At 39.1% G+C, this 22,370-nt stretch overlaps 1 protein-coding gene across 2 annotated transcripts in view; it reads right to left on the bottom strand.

The window, feature by feature from the left end:
* CFAP74 (cilia and flagella associated protein 74) overlaps window positions 1–22,370 on the bottom strand; it is a 3,161,205-nt gene that overhangs the window by 1,025,036 nt on the left and 2,113,799 nt on the right. For both annotated transcript variants that reach the window (XM_044062943.1, XM_044062944.1), the window contains exon 24: window positions 20,599–20,732. In XM_044062943.1, the coding sequence (XP_043918878.1) occupies window positions 20,599–20,732 (134 nt within the window). The remainder of the gene's footprint in view (window positions 1–20,598; window positions 20,733–22,370) is intronic.

A 22,370-nucleotide genomic window follows, 5' to 3' on the forward strand; every position in this document is an offset into this window, starting at 1 on the left:
GACTTCTTGGATAATAGTAGGAGAGATACGTGTTGTTGTAGGGAAGCTATTCTTGCGGAGGGTAGTTTTACTAGCAAAGAACGGGTATCTAGATCTGTGCCTATAAATGAAATATGCTGTGAGGGCTGTAACGCAGATTTTTCGAAATTTATCGAAATCCCTAACAGAGCACAAAGGCTGATTGTGTAATCCCTGGTCTGCATCAGTTGAAGCTCGGTGGTGGCGGTAAGGAGCCAGTCGTCTAGATATGGAAACACCCGGAATCCTAGGCGTCTCAAGTGAGACGCTACCACTGCCATGCATTTGGTGAAAACCCTGGGGGCTGAGGTTAGACCAAAGGGCAGGGCCCGAAACTGAAAGTGACTGGCTCCCAGCCGGAAGCGCAGGTGATCTCTGGACACCCTGGCCATCTTGATGTGGTAATAGGCGTCCCTGAGATCTATTGAGCACATCCAGTCGTCCTTCTGTAAAAACGGAAGGATCGATTGAAGCGTGACCATCCGGAACTTTTCTTTCTTCACAAATGTATTGAGATTGCTTAGGTCCAGAATTTGCCTCCCGTCCCCTGTCTTTTTTGGAACTAAAAAGAACCTTGAGTAAGTTCCAGATCCTCTTTGGTCTGCCGGGACTGGTTGGATGACTCTTTTTTCTAGCAGCTTTGAGATTTCTATCGCTGCTGGTTTTCGCAGATGGGGTGGTACATCTGGGAACCATCTTTGTGGTAATGGGGGAAATACAAAGGGGATTTTGTAACCTCTGGTGATAATGCTTTTTACCCAATTGTCTGAAGTAAGGCTTTGCCAGGCCTGAGGGTATAAAGCTAAGGGACCCCCCGACTGCCTCCAGAGCAGGACAGTCGGGCCTCCTCTCAGGAGTGCTGGAAAGGCTTCCCAGGGATAGTATCCCTGTCACCTTGGTTCTGCAGACCCCCCTCTGCTGCCAGAGCGGCGTCTTCCATTTCTGCCCCCTCCTCTGCCTCTGGGGGGGCATCACCCTGTGTGCCTGGGAAAGAACCCTGAGGTTTACGAAACCACATCTTTCCACCTCATTGCCCTTTGGGGTATGGTCTGGATGGGGTGGAAAAACGGACTCTGACAGCAGACAGAGTCTTTCCTTCCTGCTCACACCAGGTTAGGGTCTCCTTTACTTTGGGGCCAAAAAGGGTGGCACCAAAGGGGGCATTAGTAAAGGAAGACTTGAAGGCTTCCGCAAAGGAGCACAGCCGCATCCAGGATTGTCTACGAAGAGCAATCGCTGAAGCCCTACTCGACCCTTCGGCCGCATACGAGATGAGCCTCATGGACGAGTTCACTATGGATGTAAGGGTGTTGAGCTGTGCTGTAACTTTGTCCGAGACAGCAGCATCTGTATTACCCTGGTGGGTATCCCCCAACTCCTTGACTAGATCCCTCTGTAATCGTGTGAAGTGTGTCAAGTAGTTCAGCGATCGCATGGAAAAAGTCGCTGAACTGAAAATGTGCTTCCCATATCTGTCCATGGTCCTAGAGTCTCTGTTAGGGGGATGGACAGACGAGGAAGATTCGGACATCTCCTTTTCAGTGGTTGCAGCCACCACCATAGCGTCCACTGGAATTCCCTTAGTAAGGTATGACTTGTCCTGAGGGGCAGTTATGTATTTGTTAGGTTTCCTGGGAACTGGCTCCATTGTGTCAGGTGCCTCCCACGCCCTTCGAGCAATTAACTCCATTAACTCGTCGAAGGGCGGAGTGACCCAGGAGGAGGAAGGGCGAGCACCAAATGCCTTCAGCAGAACCGACTCATCCTCAGAAGGGGGTAGGGCCTGCCAATCACCTCTCTGCTTCAGGATCTCCAGGATGTCAGCAAAGGAGACATCCTCTGAGGGTGATTTTGGGACCCTTCTGACTCATCTAAGTCAGTATCCGATGTTAAAGATTCTTGTGGAGAATCTAAGTGCCTCCTCTTGCACAACTTTTTCCTCGGAACGTCATCGGGAGGGGCTTCCGATGAGGCCTCCGAGGAAGAAGGGGCTCCCTCTGGGAGTGGCTGAGACACTGGTGCTCTACGCTTATGGGTAGTCACGGGTGCAGAAGTAGACAACGGACCTTTATGGGAGAGAGAAGTTGCTTCCATTGACGTGGTTGTCTGAGAAGACAATACCATCCTCATGAGGTCAAAGGCCCCTGGACCCAGAGTCGAGGAGTCCTCCGGTTCCGAAGAACGCGGAAGTGTCTCCGACGCTGAGGCCAAGGGCATCGATCCCGAGGACGGAGCCGAAGTGATCCGTGCCGAGGCACCGAGGGGGAGAGTCGGCACTGAAAGATCGGTTCGACTCTTGGTCCCGGAGTCAAGGAGAGATCGTCGGTTCCGCGAGTCCGCTAACGGTTCCGACGGAGTCGAGGTCAACAGTGCCGACCGAGGAAGGGACGGTTCCTTCACCAAGGGCTCCACTATCATCAGATCAACATCTCCCGGCTCCGAAAGCTGTGTAGGCCTTGGAGGAGGACCAGATGGAGATAAGGGAAGGCCTTCGAGTCTCGACACCAATTGGGAGGAGACTGAAATGAGCTTGGACAGGGCCGTGTTCTCCATTAACTTCTGCACCACACGATCTACGTCGGTGTGGGAGAGGGGCCTGGAAGAATGGGTCGAAGGAACGGAGGACGGTACCGACCTCAATATAGCAGGAGGTGGAAGCTCCGACACCGGTTCAAAGACTCGAGGCTCGGTCACAGTAAGAAGCTCGACACTCGACCCCGAAGCCTGTGGAACCGGTGAACGAACTTTAAGCGAAAAACTCTGAGTCGATGACGTGGGCTCCGATGTCTTCGACCCCTTCGAGGACTTAGAAGCCTGGTCCGACTTGTCAAGCGCCTCTTGGAAGGCAGGCTTCAAAAGACCCCTATCCATAAGCTTCCTGCGTCTATCTGTCATGACCCTTCCACTAAAAGAATGACAGATAGAACAGTCTTCTTGTAGATGGAGAGGGCCAAGACAGTAGACACAGGAGCTATGGTTGTCAGTGATAGACATCTTTTGCCCACACTGACACCTCTTGAATCCAGACTTGGCTTTTTCAGACATATCCTGTAGAGAAAAACTGTACAAGTACCAAATAACACTTTTGTCAAGAAAGTTAGATACAAGTCCACAAACACAGCAATAATAATTGCAAGTATAAATCCTAAATCTAGTAACTAGGTGGGGTAGGCTCTAAGGAAACTAAACTATATATATATAAATTATATATATTAGTGTAGCCAACAAGGATGATCCAGACACACACACACACACACACTAAAGTTAAGTTCCCAAAAAAAAATCAGAAGATTTCACAAGAAAATATAACAAGAAATTAGCTTATCTTCCCAAAAGTTGGTCAGAGCTCTCAAACTCGATGCGATCGGTTGCAGCGGCAAACTAGATCTGAGGTAGAGGCAGAGGGAATTGTGGGAGGTAGGTCGGTCTCGAGCTTCTCCTAGATGCAGAGCTTTGCTAAGCGGCCGACTCGGAGCCGAGGATCGGCTCCGACACCCATTGTAAGAACAAACGGCGAGATTGAACACTCTCACATCTTTCTTTTTCTTTTCTTCCTTATACATTCTAAAATACTTTTTTATATTTTTCTTTAAAATTAAGCCACAAACAGTCCAATTCTCATAAAACTCTCTCACAGTCATATTCTTTTTCCATAATTCCACAAGTTCTTTTTTCTCTTCTAAATCTAATTCATTTTCATTAATTTTCTTTATTCCTTTTCCTATTCTCATATATTCTTCATTTTCATGTACTTTGACTCATACTGCCACCTGATCTGAAAATTCAGCATACTTAATTCCTTTTTTATAACTTTTAAACTATCAGATATTAAAACATAATCAATTTCTGTCCAAATTTCATTCCTTTTATAGGTCCAGTGGTTATTCTCCCATACATTTAACTTTCCACTTCTCACAATTGTTTAGCCATTTTAACATTACAATTGCTCTTATTTTTCCTTAAATTACAATTAAAATCACCCACCACTATAATGGCCATATTTACACAAACATATTCAAGAATATTTTTAAGCAACATTTCTCTCTTTTTTGTTACATATGCATATAAAGCTATAATTCTATACACATTTTCCATCTCACGTCTATTACCATAGCTCGTCCTAGTTCCACTATGGTTACATCTAATATTTTAATGCTTTCTTGACATAATATACATATGCCCGAGCATGTTTCTTTCCCCATGTCCCAAACTAGCACCCCATTTCAACATTTTTCAGTTTGTAACAACAGGATCCAAAATCAGTCACAGTCACAGTCACCAAGTTGCAATGAACACAAGGGCATGCACGATATAACTTAATATAAAATTTATTAACTTCGACAACAATACTGGTTGAGCGCTTTCATCTACTGGTAGTAGATTTCATCAGAAATGATGAAATCTACTACCAGTAGATGAAAGCGCTCAACCAGTATTGTTGTCGAAGTTAATAAATTTTATATTAAGTTAAATCGTGCGTGCCCTTGTGTTCAGTGCAATTTGGTGACTGTGACTGATTTTGGATCCTGTTGTTACTTGTTGGCTGTCCAGTCATATATTACTTTTATTTTTCAGTTTGTGTTCTTTCTTCCTTTGTTAATCTGATATCTTCTAAAATAATATGTGCATCTATTGCAGCACACCATTGTAATATACCTATTCTCCTTTTAAGATTTTTCATACTGTTCACATTTAAAGCTATTTTCAGCTTTTAAGAATAGTTAGTATAATAAAATGTGTATCCCCTTTCCTTTCTTATTTTCTTTAAGCATTATGTTTTTGAATTTTCTTTTCCATTCCTTAACTCTTTTCCCTATCAATTTCTTTTTATTTCTTACTGGGCGCATTCAGTTTCTTCCTTACTTGTCTCCTCTGTTTCTTTTTCCTTGTTAATTTCTTTAACTTCATGTATAACCTCTTTATCTGTTACATCTTTTTGTACATTTTCTTGTATAACACATTCTACTATCTCTTTAACCTGTATAATTTCATTCTCATTTTCTTGCATATTCTTTCACATTGTAGCCATGAATGACCAGTATTGCCACATTATTTGCACTTTAAATTATTTTTTTTTTGCATTATGCTGTTTTACAACATAAATACTCTTTTTATCACATTCATTGATTAAATGATCATTGTTTCCACAAAAATAACAAGTTTTTGGTTGACTCCTGTATTTCACAAAACCCTATTACCATGAACATCAATAATACTAGGTACATGCGATAATCATTTTCCATTTTCAATATTACTCCACATTCCCATCCCCCAGTCCATAGTCCTCTTTCATAATATAGTTGTGTAGTGTCCATTACTTCTTTACATATAGTTAACAAATGTTCTTTAATTTCTTTTGCTTCAACTTCAGTTCTAAACTGGATCATTATTCTTTTTTTGTTTGTCTGTAAAAAGCTTGCACAACATATTCTGACCATGGATAAATATTTTTCTTTTGTTCATATGCACCAAAATATTTTCCATGGCCTGCCCAGTCTCAAATATCAAGTTAAAAAAAGTCTCTTTATTAATTAAAATTAACGCTCTTATCTCTTTTGCTTTGACACTCAGAGGTGCTACGACAGACCTTATACCTGTCCAAACGTTCATCTTTTTTACAACTCACTCATACTGCATGCTTCTTTTTTGTTTATTTTATTTCTTCTTTCTTCTTTGCTCCTTCTCCCACAGTTTGTGCATACATTTTTGTCTCTAACTTTTTCTGGCACAGTCGCTTCTTCTCCTTTTTTTCTTCTATTTTCTCCATGATGTCATTCCATGAAATTGCTGCTCCACTTTTTGGTTCACTTTGGTTTACCCTTTCTTCCAAATAATCATCCTGCAACCCCTCCCCCTGGTTGGAGGGTTGAAATTATGCATTTCCCAGAGGTAAAGGTCTCTCCTTCAAACAACTTCCCCTGAAAGCTTTCCTCTGAATCCACCTCTATTACAGCAGCAATCTCCTTTTTGTCCAATATCACTGTTTTTTCTGCACCCACAGCATCAGGAAAAAAAACCTTCTGGTAGCGATTTTACCATTTCAACTACATTTTCATCAACCTTCATTTCATTTTCAGCCAAAGCTGAATCAGCCATATTTTCTCCCTGTTCCCCCTGGCTTTTTCCATGTCTGGACAGGAAACAGGAAGTCAGGATGTGTAACACACAAAGTCTTCCTCTGACTACCATGAGTAGGGAAAGTTCCCTGATGCCCTGTCCAAATTGCTCCTTGTAGTATAAATACTACCTCAGACCTTCCCTGAAAAAAAGTCATAAGCCTAGTGGGACTAACTTATTTAACATAGGACAAATAAAGTAATTAAATAAATAACATTTTACATATAAAAATGACCAAAATGTTTCCTCAAGTCAAATCTTACCACTACTCTTTGAGATGCAATTCTTGCCTTTTAGACATTAGAATTGGTTAAAAAAAGGACTAACTTTTTGTTTAACCAAGTGTTGGGGAACACTGGTCTATTGCTGCAAACCAAGTACATTGTATGATTTGCTTTTGACCTTACAGACACCATAGATGCCAATAGAAGTGCTACTGAAAGGAAAGTGTGGCAGCATTAATTCAAAGAAAATAATAAAGTTAATACTAATTTTAAATAAATAAAAAAGATTATGCAGATAAAAAGTACCATTTTGCTCAGCTAATGTGGTACTTACATGTCACGACTTTTGCTAACAGAACAGAATATTCTGATTTTGCTTTTTTAAGGGCTATCTCTTATGTGCTTATAGATAAAAAAACATACATTAAAGAGAAGAAAATTGCAAAGTTGTATGCTGGTAAATCTAAAGAATGAGACTGTGATATAACCTGTTTTTTTTTTATAAGGGAGTGAGTTGGTTTATAAGATTTAAGCTTAACCTTCATTTAAATACTGAACAAATCTGATTTGGTAAACAAGCAAATGTAAGGAAAAATGTGAGAAGGAGCTGACTTGTAAAATGCCATTGTTTTCTATAAGCATAATAATAGTTATTAATGAATGTATATCTGGCTATTTAAATGAGCTGAAACTGAAGTTTAAATGTTTTCTTAGAAAAAGGAGTATTGAAATATGACATGAATTACTGAAGTATGAAGACTGCTTTTGTACAGGATAGCCCTGAGAATGGTAATGACAACAATGGCTAGTGAAAAAGATTGCTGCTATCTACTGGGTCTGACTAGTAACAAGAACTGTGAATGTGCAGCTGATGAATTCATATGAAATATGGGGCACATTTGTAAATAATTGTAAAAAATAACTCAATTTTTTCTGCTTGTTTGCAAATTACTAGTTGTTGTGTATACTACTTGGTGCATATTATTCAGATTTTTCTGTATATCAGCATGCATATATAATTCCCTCATGACTTAAGATTGGGAATTACTGAGTGATCATGCAGACTGAGTTAGGGGACAGACTTGAAACTTAGAAGATATAGCCTTCAGTCATAAACAAAAGAAAGTAAAATTCTGCATTAACATCACTGCATAAGACATAAAAAAAACTTTCTGTGCTACAGGATAGTAACATATTAAGATGTCGATGTGTCTTGCTTTTTGAGCCATGAAACATCCAAATCTATTTGACCTTGATTTGGGAGGTGAGTACTATTAAGTGCTTGAAGGTTCCACACCAGGAGAATCCAGGGCCTCAAACATCTACCATACACTGATAGGCTAAAAGCCCTGTCCCCCTACTCAGTTTCATACAGACTCCTCAGAAGTGACCTCTGTCTGGCATACAAGGCGATCATGGATCCCACCTTGATGGGACTGTAGCATATCCGCAAGTCAAGCTCCACTCGAGTAACTCGCACGTGTGCCTCAACCTGGTCTGTGACATCAACAGGATTTGTTGGCGGGTCAGATTTGTGTCTCAGAGACTCCTCCATCTATGGAACAGACTCCCAATACATGTCAAGTAACTCTTTCCCCCTTTTTAAGCACAATCTGCATAACTAGATGGGAATCAGAAAATATACCCCTGGGATTCCAACCGTGTCCCTGCTGGACAGGGGCATCAGGTGCTGACTTGTCTAAGCATGGGCTAAACTCTTGGCTTGGCTTATAAGTGCCTCAGGGCCAATAGCCTAGTAACCTCCTATGATCATATAAAAAGGGAGGTCTGAACTTTTGTGTCTATGAAAAGGTCAAAAGCCTAGGCATATTATGGTCCATTTAATTGCTTTTCTGGTACTATATCTCTGTTCCTATGCTCAGGTTTTTTTCTCTGCTTGTTCCCCCAGGATTCTACAATCTTCTCTGCATTTTATGTGGACCTAGTCTGTGGGAAAAACCTGTTAATCCCCAGTGGAAGTCTTGGTTAAAGAGTTTGGAGAATACTCTCCAGTACAAGTGGAACTAAAAAAAATAGAAACCAAGTAGATTTATTTATTTGTTTGACATTTGTTTACTGGGAAAGTCCAGCTGGGCAGATGCCCATTTTTAGAGGAGGTCTGGAGAAAAGCTCCACAGATATACAAAAGATAAAAGACAAAAATAAGGTATATAGAATTTAAAAAACAAGTACACATAATGATCTTACAGTTATTACATATTTTAGAAAAGTGACACAGAAGATGAGGTAAGTGATACAAGGTAAGAATAAGGTATACAGATTTCAAAAACAAGTACAAGTAATGGTCTTAAGGTTGAGGCAAATGCCAAAGATATCCATAAGTTAGGTTTCGTCAAATAATGCAATGTTTAAGCAAAGACCTATTTACTTGGGAATGTTGTAGATGTTTAGATGTACTAATAGTGAACCAAAATCAGTGTGTAAACATCTACATGAGTTTTTTTACTGGAATTGTATAATAATAGCCTACACAGGACAGACAGCATGCAGGACTGCAAAGAATCAATTGTAGTATCTTTCTTTAAAGTATAAAGAGATTTGTGAGAGATGTACTGAAGTTATATCGCAGACAGATTTACCCATGTTTAGCTATACAGATGCTTTCCATTAAAGCTACAGGGCAGAAAAAATCAGCTGAAACAAAAATGTATCAATTTATTGGTACCATCAGTAGTCAGGTGGACAAAGGCATGCAGATGGTTACAATGCACAATGATTTCAGTAATACATTTAATATAATTAACCATGGGAAGTTAACATGACTGCAGAACTCAGTCATTGAAAGTTTTCTAGTCACATGGTTGCCTGACAGGAATTAAATAGCTAATGAAAGCAGCAAAAGTTCTGTTTGTAAAAATTAATTGTGTACCTGAGGGATGTCTCAAGACATATGCAACAACCGGAAAGGCTGCAGAAATACCTCACTAAAAGTATCACAGGACTAAAGCAGATGCCCTATGCTGACCATTTAAAACTCCACCTAAACTATGGCGCATATCATCTACTCAGAGGCGATCTCTGCTGAACATACAAGGCCATGTCAAACCCAGAGCTGTTGGACATGCTACACTTAAAGAAATCCCAATCCCTCAGAGACACATGCTCCAGGGATCTAATCCTTGTCATCACAATAAACAAAACATGCTGGAGGGATAAATTCCTGACTCAGAGACTCCCCAGACTCTGGAATAGATTGCCCATACATGTCAAGCAGAGCACCTCTTTGGCCCTCTTCAAAAGGAACCTTGATGATTGGATGGGAGATAGAAAATTCACCCTGGGGATCACATCAGTCACCCTGCTAGACAGGGGTCCAGGGAAGTAAATACTGTGGGAAGAAATAGCCAGGGAATTGTTATGGCTAGGCTTGTATTGTATTGTATTGTAGGGCAATTGTAGGGCTGATAGCCTAGTACCAGCCTATAAACCTATGAACTTCTGAACTGATATTCTCTCAATTAAAACAATGGACATAAAGTCTGATTATGAAAACTATTGTAAAATATAACAAAATTATTCAAGATGATAAGTACACTCCAAAATGTGCAGAACTTGGAGTCATTAGAAAATATATTATAGTGGTCAGTAGATAACTAAGTGCCCCTGAACATTAACAAAGTAATTGATAGATTAAAAAGCAGGTGTACACAGCAGGGGATATAATGATAAATGAAGCAAACAAATGCAATGTTATTAGAATTTTAAAAGACCAGAGTTACAAATTCTGCAACTCACATTGTTAAGATCTGTAGGGGGACATCTAAGAAAGTAGGAATATACTGAGAGAGATTGTAAACATTTGAGTAACATATGCATACATCTTAACTGTCCAGATTTTTGCCTCATATTTTCCTTCTGTTCCTCATAAAATGTGTGGTTTTCTGGCAATTCACTAAGGGCTTAAGTTATTAAACAATGGTACACATTTCAGTTTCACATTTTAAATCTTTCAGAAAATACATGTTAATCATATCTCTCAACATGCAGACATTACAAATAGGAACAAACGCCCTTGAAAACAGGAACATAAAAGTAAAATTCTCACCATATAATTAGCATAATATCTGAATACGAAATAGCAGTTAACTCGTCCCTCATCCAGTAGCAATGTGAGACACTATTCAGAAAACACAGTGACAAAAATGATGGAACAATACAAGAACATTTTCAAAGAAACACGATAAAATCTATACACTTTAGTGAACTGTCACACAAAATTCTACCTCATAAGCTTTATTTTTGCTACAGAAAAAAAGGAATTGTAAGATGTGGGTCATATTTCTTTAAATTATTGTTGCCACAAGTATGTTGGACATGCAATGTGTTTCTTGTGCACCAAACATATTCAAAAATCTCATGTGATGACAGGGATTCAGATAATTGCATGAAGAGATAAATAAAGCCTGGAAATATGTTAGTAAATATGAACACACAGCAACTCAGCAACAACAGGAGATGTAAAAAGCAAGCTGACTACACCAGGTGCTCGGTGTAGTCGACTTGCTTTTTACATTTCCTGTTGCTGCTGAAAACCTGAAAATATGGACATTCCTTCAAAAATAGATGCATCCTAAATTAGGCCTGAGAATAGGAATGTTCCGAAAAATAGGGACAGTTGAGAAGTCTAATCCTAATGCAAAACCTGTTATTCCATCAACTTTCTAATTGTATAAGAGCAATGATTTTGTCCCTGATTTTGAGCCTTTATCCCCTATTATTTTTGGCTTTGTTTGGACTTCTTACACAAAGAGGTTGAGAGGAATCATGTGTTCTCACCCAGTTGTTTCCCCCTCTTATAAGAAGGCTTCAGTATACATGCTTGATATGGGATCTAACAAAATCATATCAAACAAAACCAGAAAAGGTACACCAAGACCATAAATGGAATTAAGGAATTTATGTAGGAAGAAAATCTAAAAATGGGTTGGAATCTAATTTTAGTTTAAACATAATTTCAATTTCACTCCAAAAGCAGTAAATAACACAATAACTAAAAACTAGAATAATTTCTTCTAGTTTACACATAGTTATGATATGGGCAGAATTAATTATTTGGACCTCACTATTTATAAAGAAAATAATAAATTAATATCTAAATATATAAAAAGGATTTTCAGAATAATATGTATTTGCATTATTCTAGTCTCCACCCTAAGAGAACAAAAATTAAAACAATAAAAGGTCAGTTAAAAAGATTAAGTAACCTAACCAAGAATGATAATGTATTTTTAGAAGAAGCCAAGAATTTTTGTAGAAAAATGGAGTATAGAGGGTATCCAGTAGAAGAAATGCAAAATTTATTAGACACAGAAATCGATGATAGAGGGACTGTAAATAAAGAAAAAGGAAAAGAAATGCTTTGGGCTGTACAAAATAGTGTGGATTCAAAAGCTATAAAAAGTATTATAAGCAGAAATTGGGGGATATTCAAAGCTAATAGTGACATAATCAATAAGATAGGTACAGGGCCCAGATTTATTCAGAAGAGGGCTAAAAATTATAAGGATTTTTTTTTCAGAGTAAGCTCAATAGATCTATACGAGAAGAAAACAAATGATTAAGTGCTTCAGTTGTAGTCTTCTTATTATTATTTCGGCTTTTTTCCAGTTAGGGGTCGCCACAGCGGATCACCTGCCCACTCATGATTGGCAGTGGAGTTTTACGGTGTCGAGTTGCCAACTGGCGCCCAACCTTCCACAGAAGGCAAGTGCTTCAGTTGTAATAAGTGTAATTACTTGTATACCGATTCCAGTGACGTTGAAGTGGGAAACTACATAGTAAAAGTGCCAGGAATATTTTCATGTAAAAGTAAAAATGTAGTATATTTAATAATATGCCTGGAATGTCAATCATTTTATGTAGGGAGAACCACTAGAGAGTTAAATAGAAGAATATACGAACACAAATATGCTATAGTAAATGATGATGAGAAAAATGCCATGAGTAAACATTATATAGAAAAGAAATGTAAAGTTAATTTTAAACGCTTAGTGTTAGATGCATTAAAAAAACACCAGCAATATTATAAAAAAAGAAGAAGAGTTAGGATGGTTGGAATACTGCTGGCAAGTCAAGTTAAATGCATGTTTCCCACCAGGTTTAAATAACAGAGAAGAATTTGTTATGTATTTAAAAAGGAAAGGGCTGAAACATTAAATAGTGGATTTTTAGATTTTAGATTTGAGGCTGATGAAGCGGAATAAGTCCGTGAAAGTGCTTACTACTACGTTTGTTTTTTATTTTTTCTATTAAATATACCTGCTTTGTGTAACCTACGTGTGTTTTTATTGCTATATTTTGGATTTTTACTCGTTGGTTACTTTATCCGGCACAGAGGGATTGTTTTCTGTTTGATTTTTAGATAGTTTTTATCATGTGACAAGGCATTTTAAGTTAGGATAGGATGATGTACCATGTGACTTATTAAATGAGAGTATTAAATGTATGTAATTAATAGATGTATTTCAGTCTGAAGAAGTCTCTGTGTGAGTTAAAAGAGACAAAAGCGCTAACTGGAAGTTTTGTTTTCTATTAAAGTGTATCGGTGATCTTACAGATAATGCATTTTATTTTATAATTTCAATTTCCCTATTAATTTTAAATGTTTGGATATTAGTAATCAAAGAATATGATACCTAAGAGCATCTGACAAAAGTCTTTAGAGATCAAGGTACAGAAATACTGAATAGAAGCACGTCTTCACTGAAAGAGTAGTTAAATGCAGAACCCATTACCGAATAATACTAGAGAAAAAAACCTTATTGGCCTGTGTAAGCAACTGTTGGCTGAACTTAAGGGTGATCAAAGCTATTAAACAAATGGCAGGCATGCGGGCCACTGCCTTAGATTACATACCACAATACATGAATGCTGAGATGCAGAGCATGCTTTCTAATCAAAGACCAAAAAAACTAAATTTTTGTTAAGCTTTTTATCCACTGACCTTCCCTAATAATCAAACCACAATAAACACCCTGTACTACACTCATTCCTAGCTTTTCAGCATAGATGTGGCACCATAGGATCATAGGTGTGTACTAGGCTGGCAGCCACTAGGGCCTTTTTAAGCCTAGCCATGCATTCCAAATCTCTGTTAAGTTCTGGTATCCTTGATAAGTGTAAGCAGGGGCTTAAGTGCCAAAACAAGGATGATGTTCCTGTTCCCCATCCAAATGTCCAAGTTACACTTTTACTAGATTACATGGGAACTCTGCTTTACATGGACAGGAAGCCTGTTCCAGAGAAGGAGTAGTCATTGGGATACATACCTGCCTCTTCAGCAGATCTTACTTATATCAGAGACAAGGTTTAAGTCTTTAGAATAGGAAATTCTGGTGCCGTTTTTTTTTTTTTTTTTTTTGCGGATATGCAAGAGGTACATTAGGGTGGGGTCTGACAATGCCTTGTATGTTAGCTATAGATCTCCTCTCAACAGCCTGTGGGAGACAGAAATACATGGATAGGGTTTTGAGGCAGTTTGCATAGGGTATGTCACTTACACACTGTATTCTTTTAGTGAGGAATTTCTATGGATATTCCAATTGTTGGAAGTGCCTGGTTAGGTACATAACAAAGAGGGCACTGTACTCAATGACAGGTTTGATGAATGCTGAATACGGTGGAATAATGACCTCCTTGCACTTAGATGCCATACCTTTGTTTATAAGTTGCCCAACATAAGATGATTTCTTCAATACTGTAGACACGTGATGGTTAATGGCTAGACTACTGTCTGAGTGTGTCCCCAAGTCCCTGACTACTGAGTTGAGTCTTAGGGGTATGTTGTTAATATGATAATTACCGGGGGTGGATGGCTTCCCAAAGGATAAAGTATGTATTTCTTTGCATTTAGTTTTAGTCCATGGCTCGGCTACATATTATTTGTGTGTAGGAGTCCTTCCTGGAGAACATTAGCGCTGGTGGAATTCTATGACTGCTCCTAATTTGCAGTCTTCTGCAAATTTGGTCAATCAGAGGCCCTTGACATTGGCCTTGACTTCAGAGAAGTAAATTTCAAAAAGGAGTGGTCCCAGAACTGATCCCTCAGGTACTCTGCCTGAGACTGGCCTCTTTCTAGAGGTGAACTCCCCAGTTCTTACTTCCTGAGTCCTGTCTTTGAGCCAGCTGGCTATCCACTGGGTGACATAAGGGTTTATACCTAACCTCTTGAGTTCATCAATAATGCCTGAGTGAAATACTGTGCCAAATACCTTGACAAGGTCAAGGTAGGCAGTGTGAACCATTTTACCCTAATCGATAACTTTGGTGACCTTCTCAAAGAAGCCCACCAGGTTGAGGAGGTATGGCCTGCCCTTGTTGAAACTAAACTGAGTTGGATGCAGTGTTTGGAGGTTTCCTATGTCATTATTGACCATTTCCATGATAATTCTTTCCATGTCTTTGCATATGAGATTAGTGAGACTTATGGGACTATAGTTTCCAGGGTCTGTAGATGGTCCACCTTTGTGCGAAAAGATGACTGTTGCAGTTCTCCATTTGTGAGTTACAAAGCCTGTTTGGAGGCTATAAACAGCAATTCCACAGGGCCTGATAGGTTATGTTTCATGCTACTTAGAAGGCATCCTGGGATATTGTTTGGGTCCATCAATGCGCAAGACCTGTTCCCAAATGATAACAGGGGGGAGTTATATTTGATGGTATCTCCTGAGGGGAGGTTGAGGTGAACAGCAGGATAAAGTTAGAGCTGAATTTGTTTGGCAGTACATTTTCTATATCTTCTGGCTCAGTACAGGTAGCTCCACTAACAATAAGCTGTGCACACAATTGTATATTGCCTTTGAGGTTAAGGACATAAATAAAGAATGCCTTGTGGTTGTCCTTGGCCTAGGAGGCCAACTTTACCTAAAATTTGGCTTTGGTAGACTTTATTTGCCCTCTGAGTTGCCTGTTTAGTTTGATGAGATTGCTTTTATCCTACTAGATGCAACACCTCCTAATTTTTACCAAGATATTCTTCCTTCTATTACACAGCCTATTAATGTTGTGATACCACCAGGGTGGCTTGTTTTTCTTGAGTTAGTTCTGTACTTCTTTCTGGTTGGTACAGCTGCCTCTGTGCAGCTATTAACATGCACGGAGAGGATTTCTGTAAACAGTTCCTCAAAGGCAGCAGTATTCTCAAGGGTTTATAGTGGCTTGATTTTTTTTCCAGGTTATTACTCAGTAGTACGAAGTTAGCATTAGAGTAGTTCCTGAAGATTCCAGAGTTAGCTGGGTTTCCAGGTTTTATTTTACTTCAAAGGAGACTGTTTTGTTGTTTGACCTTACCAGAGAAGATATTACATTTGGGGTGTGCAGCACTCTTCCATATTAGCGAGGACTAGATCCAGTATGTTTGCACCCCTGGCAGTATACTGACAATCTGGTCCAGGGAGTTTCGGTTTATAAATTTCAGGAATCTCTGTGCATGCATGTTTGGTGTTGTATATGATTCCCAGTTAATAGTGTAGTAATTAACTTAAATTAAATCAAAGTCACCAATGAATATGGTATTGGGTTGGATGGTGAGTGTTTCCAATAAGTTTAAATACATGTTTTGGATTTCCTGGATCATAGAGGGAGACCTATAGCTTTGCAAGGAAATGGTATGGCATTTTGCCAATGATGATTTGAACATGAAGAAGCTCAAGTTTATCATCCTGTTTGACCAGCCTTGAGGTACACTTATTTTTACACTTATTTGTGATGTAAATTGAGACACCTCCACCTTTAGTCCATGTCTGTGTAGTAAGTGGTCTAAATGTGTGCAAGGCATTATAGTCTTGCACTGCTGGTGTGCTCTCTGTGCCTTTAAAATATATCTCAGTAACTGCACAGACATCAGTCAGCATTGTCTAGGGTGAGGAGCACTTGTTTGGAGTGGAGTTTCTTGTCTGGACTCTTAACATTGTGCAGTAACTAACACCTTTAGATTTTCTTGGTTTTGACTTGCTATGTCGGACGTACTTTTAATTTGGCACTGCCTAAAAAGGCACTATGAGGAGGGCAATGTTTTAGCTAATATTCAAAAGCCTAGTGGGGAAAGGTGTAAACCATCCCTGGTAAAGCAGTGTGGTCTGCTGCTCAGTGGTACCGTAGACTCATACCAGCCTGGGACACATATTCTGAAAAATCAGTGATGTCTCTCTCTTCATATAATCTAGGAAGGTATGTCTGTATGTCTCAGGTCATTTACATCAACATGGACTATGACTGAGTCATACTGGTATTTGTGGTACAATGACCTGAGTGTGTACGTAATGCAGCAGATGCTTCCCTTGATAAGCAACTGACTGTAACTCTCTCCTTACTCAGCCTGGTGATAGAGACATCAGTGTGTCTCACAATGGAGTCTCCAAAAGACCAGAATGTTGGATTGTGTGGTGCCTTGCCTTATGTGCTTAGAAGTAGAGGATCCATGAGATGTGGCTGCATGTGTTGATGTGGGTGTAGTTTGAAAACAATGCATTTGGGGCTGCTGAGGTTATTTGTTATATGTACTTCATCTAGGAGGTCTTTAGGGTTTAGGAAGATTACATTATGAGCTTCAGTATATGTGGGTCTATTCTTCTTTGAACTGTGCATGATAGGTATCATGTACTACTGCCTACCTGACTCACATTAAGATTGCTTTAATGTGAGAGCTTTGCCTCCAGTGACACTGTGTAAATATATCTCTCACAAAACTTATCGGTTTGAGAATTAGCTGGTTGTCAGTAAACATGAGGCAATACCTACATTGCCTCAGAATGCCCATATCAAACAACCTGGCAATGGAGAAAGTTAATATCCACAGCAACAGGCCCTTTTCTTTAGTAATGTCAGGAGTATCTGATTTGCAGCTCTGGGGGCAGTGCTTGTCACTGCATACTAGTTGTGTCAACTAGGAATTGTTGAAATTTTAAGGGCGCTTTTACAAGAAAATGTCGACTTAAGGTGCCTGCATCTATACAGGGCACTGCCAAACACTTGAGGGAAAACTAGTAAAGTAGACCATGATGATTTATGGATGAATTATTTCGGGAGATGATCTGAAGACAGGTTAGACAGCAGCTAATCAAGCAGTAATTACTGAAAAGAAAGAATCAGCTTTGTCAAGAATGACGAAAAGAGGCGATTCACCTGACTGGCTACTGTCTGGCTACTACTATTGCTTGTCTCACCACATCTTCACGCTGCTGGGATACAATGTCCCTTTCCTTCTTCTATCACCAGAAGAAAAACAGTAGTACCAATTCCAAGATAAGAAGCAGGCCACAAGCTTTTTATCAACTGTCTTGTCCCAAATGATGCAGGGGTATGTAGGCTTGTGATAGCATTTTCCCAGTAGATGCCTTGAATAGCAACAAGATCAATCAGAAAGGTACCAGGAAGACACTCACTGTGCACTCAGATACAGTCAGGAATCGATTCTCTCTGCTCCTTCTCTCGTCAGGAGTAAATATAAGTACAAATTTAAAGCTGGCACCTAGGAAGCAGTTATCAGACTTTCTGGTGATCAGCAGTCTCAAGGAAATAATGCCCCTGTGATCTTTCACTCACCAGGAGAAAAAAGAAGCACTAATCCTAAGATGACAGAGAGAGAGAATGTGGGCTCTCCAATAATTGGTGGTCTTGAACTAGATATTGCAGATTTTAAAGGTAAGCTGGAAAAAAATGGGTAAATATCCTGAGTTACAGTGTGCACTAAGCAGTTAGAAATGAAAGGTGGGGTGGGGGGGGGGGGTAACTCAAACTTTAGCAGTCTAAGCAGAGATCCAGTAATTTTAAAAGAGCAAGACAGACTGGAATGGGCACTTAGTATTCTAGCTTTATGGAATACAGTGGGATTGCCAATAAATGTAAATAGCTAAAGGGAAGTGATTTATCAAAATAGTAATTTTGTGCTTGACAATAGCCAATGAAAGAGAAGAGGGAAGGAAATATGTGTTCAAATTAACATAAGGGTCAGGCAACAGCATCAGGGTGGGAGGGTGAGGAAAAATGTAATGACTCACAACAGAAACAACTCTGGTTTCTTTTCTAGTTTAAATCTGCAACTGAAAGCAGAATTTAAGTACAGTAGACAGTCGATTATGCAAACTAATTGGGACCTAGGGTAGTTTGGATAATCAAACATATAACTGAACCGGATAAAAAACTTCTAAAATCTTATTTTTTTCTGCATTCAGGAATACAGTTTTCAATCATTCAGCGATTCCAGTAGACAATAAAGAATATTTTTCAGACACTAGCTGGCTACAAGCTCAAAAAACATGCTCAAGCAAATATGTATAATGTTTACATATTCAGACTTTATGATTTTTCCTACCACCCAAAATTTGGAAGGATGGTTCAGATAATTGACAGTTTGGATAAATGACGTTTGGATAATCGACTCACTACTGTAAGATACAGTGTAAAGAAAATACAGCATAATATACAGAACAGAAGGCGGCAATGAAGCAATACAAATCACAAGAAAACAAAAACAAACTAACCTTTCCCTCACAACACTCTATGGTCACATCACCCTGTGGTCTGTGTTTCCTACCTCCTTCAGTTTTTATTAGGCTTTAGAGGTGAAATATTAGTACTTAAGGGACACTATCTGTGGCAGATTCAGGGTTTTTTTCTTATGTAGCCCAACTCCTCTACTAATTGCTGACATGCACACCAGCTATGCAGTTCCCAGGTCTACTTGATCTTCTCAACACCAAATATGACAATGCTTAACATATCACCTGTACTGTCTCACCACCCCATGTATCCACTGGCATATACATCAATAACAATTCAGCTGCATCCATTTTTGCACCCCCAATGTGGGGGCCCCATCATCATACCCCAATCTCTACAAGTATTACCTCCCATGTTTGCACCAGCTTAAAGTAAGAAAAAATCATTACTCATTCCACAGATTAGGAGTGACCTAAGAAATAGTATATTTACACCTGGGGGTGTTGAAGCAGAGTCCCTAAATTGAGAAGTAAGATTTAGATTAGACTGCAACTTAATGTAAATCATCACAATGATCTTCTAGATGGTAGTAAGATCATTTGAGATAGATCATGGATGGTGCATTATTTATTTATTAATTTACTTGTATTTGTTAATCAAGGCAAAGTAGTGATCAGCATGGACTTTTTCAAGCTCAGCCTAGGAGTGCTGTTTGACTCACAGAGTAGGAAAATTGATAATAAGGGAATCAAAACCTGAACCGCAGGATGAAGATCATCAACAGTGCATAGCCATAATCCACTGTGCTAACAATGACAACTTTAGTCAAAGTATACCCTACACATGATGCATGTGCACATGTATAAAATCACTGCTGCCACATGAATAGAGTTTGGCAAGGCTAAGTGTACATTTCTGGTCCTTGTGCCACATGTCATAGATCTCTTTCACCAGGACTTGCTGGCACCTTAGGATGGACAAGCTAACATTAGCTCCTCAGTCCCTACTTCCCTCAATCATTCTGCTGATACCTGGATTACCTATGAGCTCTCAAAGGTTTGGATAACATTCAAGACTTTAACTCTTAATGCCATGTAGTTGAAACATGAAGAATAAGGGCTTCATTATTGTTGCAGAAGAGTGGGACTGAATAAGAAAACACAATAGCAACTACAGGGATGAAAGATGTGGCACATTTTTCACTGATCTACAGGAATGAATAAAAATATATGTTTTACTAATATTTGGATCCTAAGAAAGGCTAACACCAGACAACCACCATAGTCTGAGGTAGTACATCTACTGAGCACTCCCTGTCATGAAGGGTATCTCTAAAGGCATACCACAGTGTACAGGACATTTATTAATCTTGTCTGCTATGATGCAATGAAATGACTATGATGTCTGAACTATTTCCCTGAATGCTTCATTTTATAATCGACTACAGTAGGCTTGCAAGTTTATAAACTACAATTTAAAGAATCAGAATCTAAACTGGTGAACATATTAAAAAATGCCAATACATATACACTCTGACAGCCCTTAGGAAAAGTTCATAACATGAAGTTACATGCTGACACAAGCCATGAAAATCATTAGCTGATCCATTGCTATAAGTATGAAACCTGTATATAATACTGTGCTTTTGAAGAGAAAACCATAACATAAAATCTGCAAGTATTTAGACACATTATATGGGTACAGATTTAGTAATATAGGCTGGAGGGTTTGCTGGGCTGTTAATTTCTGTCTGTGGAGTTTATAAATAATATTGATGTACCTGTTGATCCCAGATTTGCAGATAATGTCAAAGCTGTATTCCTTTGCTTTGTTGGCCTTAAATATTAGGTCAATATTCAAGGTTTCCATGGGAAGGATGGTTCCAAAGCCATCATTTGGCTGCACATCTACATACTGATTAAAAAAAAAAAAAACATAAAGAGAAGAAAACAGATATAATCAAAGTATGGCATCAGAGTAGACATAATAGCTATTTCTGTAATAAAATGAGCAGCAAAGAATTTTAAACTCAATTTATGAAACAGTAGGGAAATCATTGCACATTCATCCTAAGAACACCATTACCAAGTAGTGCTTTTACTAATCTTCTTTTTTCTTTTTTTTTTTTTTTTTTTTTTATGCATACATTTACAAAATATTTTATAATGCTTCAGTAAGCGACATCTATGATTTGAGGGTGTTCGCTCACAGGGCTTTGAATTTATTCCAGTACTAATGCATATCCTTCAGCAGGACATCTACAAGATGAATGTGGGAGTAGACCAGGGTACTCACAGCCTACACACATCAGTAAGGAGAAGCCCAGACTGATACATTTCAATAAGCATCCTGTATAGTGTTTGTGTTCGCATCCTCAGCTTACTTCAACCACACAAGTCACATCTTACTAAATCAGAATATAAATAGCTATGCCACAACTGGTTGGGTGGAACACCAGAACATTTTTGGGTATTTAGAGAGATCAGCCTGACATTATTCAATAGAAGTATCAGTGCACATTTACCATTCACCTGGTTGGTTCTGGAATCATTAAAGTTAGTTTATTTAATCTTCTAATGTAATATTGTCGCCCAGGATAGTGGCTAAAAAACAAAGAAGGCAACACTTTTACACTCATTCTGTAATACAGATTTCTTCCAATACTGAGATGTTTCTGTGTCAGGAACAATTGAACGGTCCTTTCAGAAACTACTGCTGAATTTTCTCAACTGGTACAAATGCTTGTTCTGATGCTTTACCTGAAAAAAATGTCTCTGCTAGGGTAAAACACATCAATTAAATAAATTCTGCTTCATATTCAGTGCAAACAAAAGAGCAGGGGACATGGGATTTATATATAAACACTATTATATGGCAACTGTTCAAAAGTGCAGCACCTAATGCAGCTCCAATACTTGCCATCTACCTAAGGAAAAACACATACTTTCTCTGTTTTAAAAGGAGACAGACAGACAGATCTGTTTGAGTTGTTCCCCAGAGCTGGATCAATTCTGGGAAGACCACCGTGCAGTTTCCATTTGAGAAGGTCTGTCCTGATCCTGCACAACTTGGGTGCAGTAATGTTTTGCTCTGCTGGAATGCATGAAGCCTGTGGAATCATACTGAACTGAGATGCTAACTCCCAGGATATCATGACAAGTCTACAAAGGAGGCAAGATCTGGTGACTCCCTGTTTGTTTATATACCACATCACTGTGGTGTTGTCTGTGATTACCTGCACAGGTTCTGGAGACCACAGAAGATTTAATGCTTTTACAGCATTTATTACTGACATCACCTCCTTGACATTTATTTCTGTCCTGCTTATTCCACAGATCTTGCACTTTCACCCCTTTGAAACAGCCTCCCCCCAATCGAGGGCTGATGCATCCATTGTGACAGACTCAGAAGGGGAGGAAGGGAGAAGGGGAGACCTGGATTGGGGGGACAACTGGTCTGTCTACCACAGTAACTCCCTTCTTACAAATCCCAGCACTGGAATCTGAAAGGATATTGTATGTGGATGCAGGGGTCAGACTAAGCCTAGGTACC

Source organism: Protopterus annectens, chromosome 2.part1 (assembly GCF_019279795.1).
Source record: "Protopterus annectens isolate FY-2018-M chromosome 2.part1, PAN1.0, whole genome shotgun sequence".
NCBI lineage: Eukaryota > Metazoa > Chordata > Ceratodontiformes > Protopteridae > Protopterus > Protopterus annectens.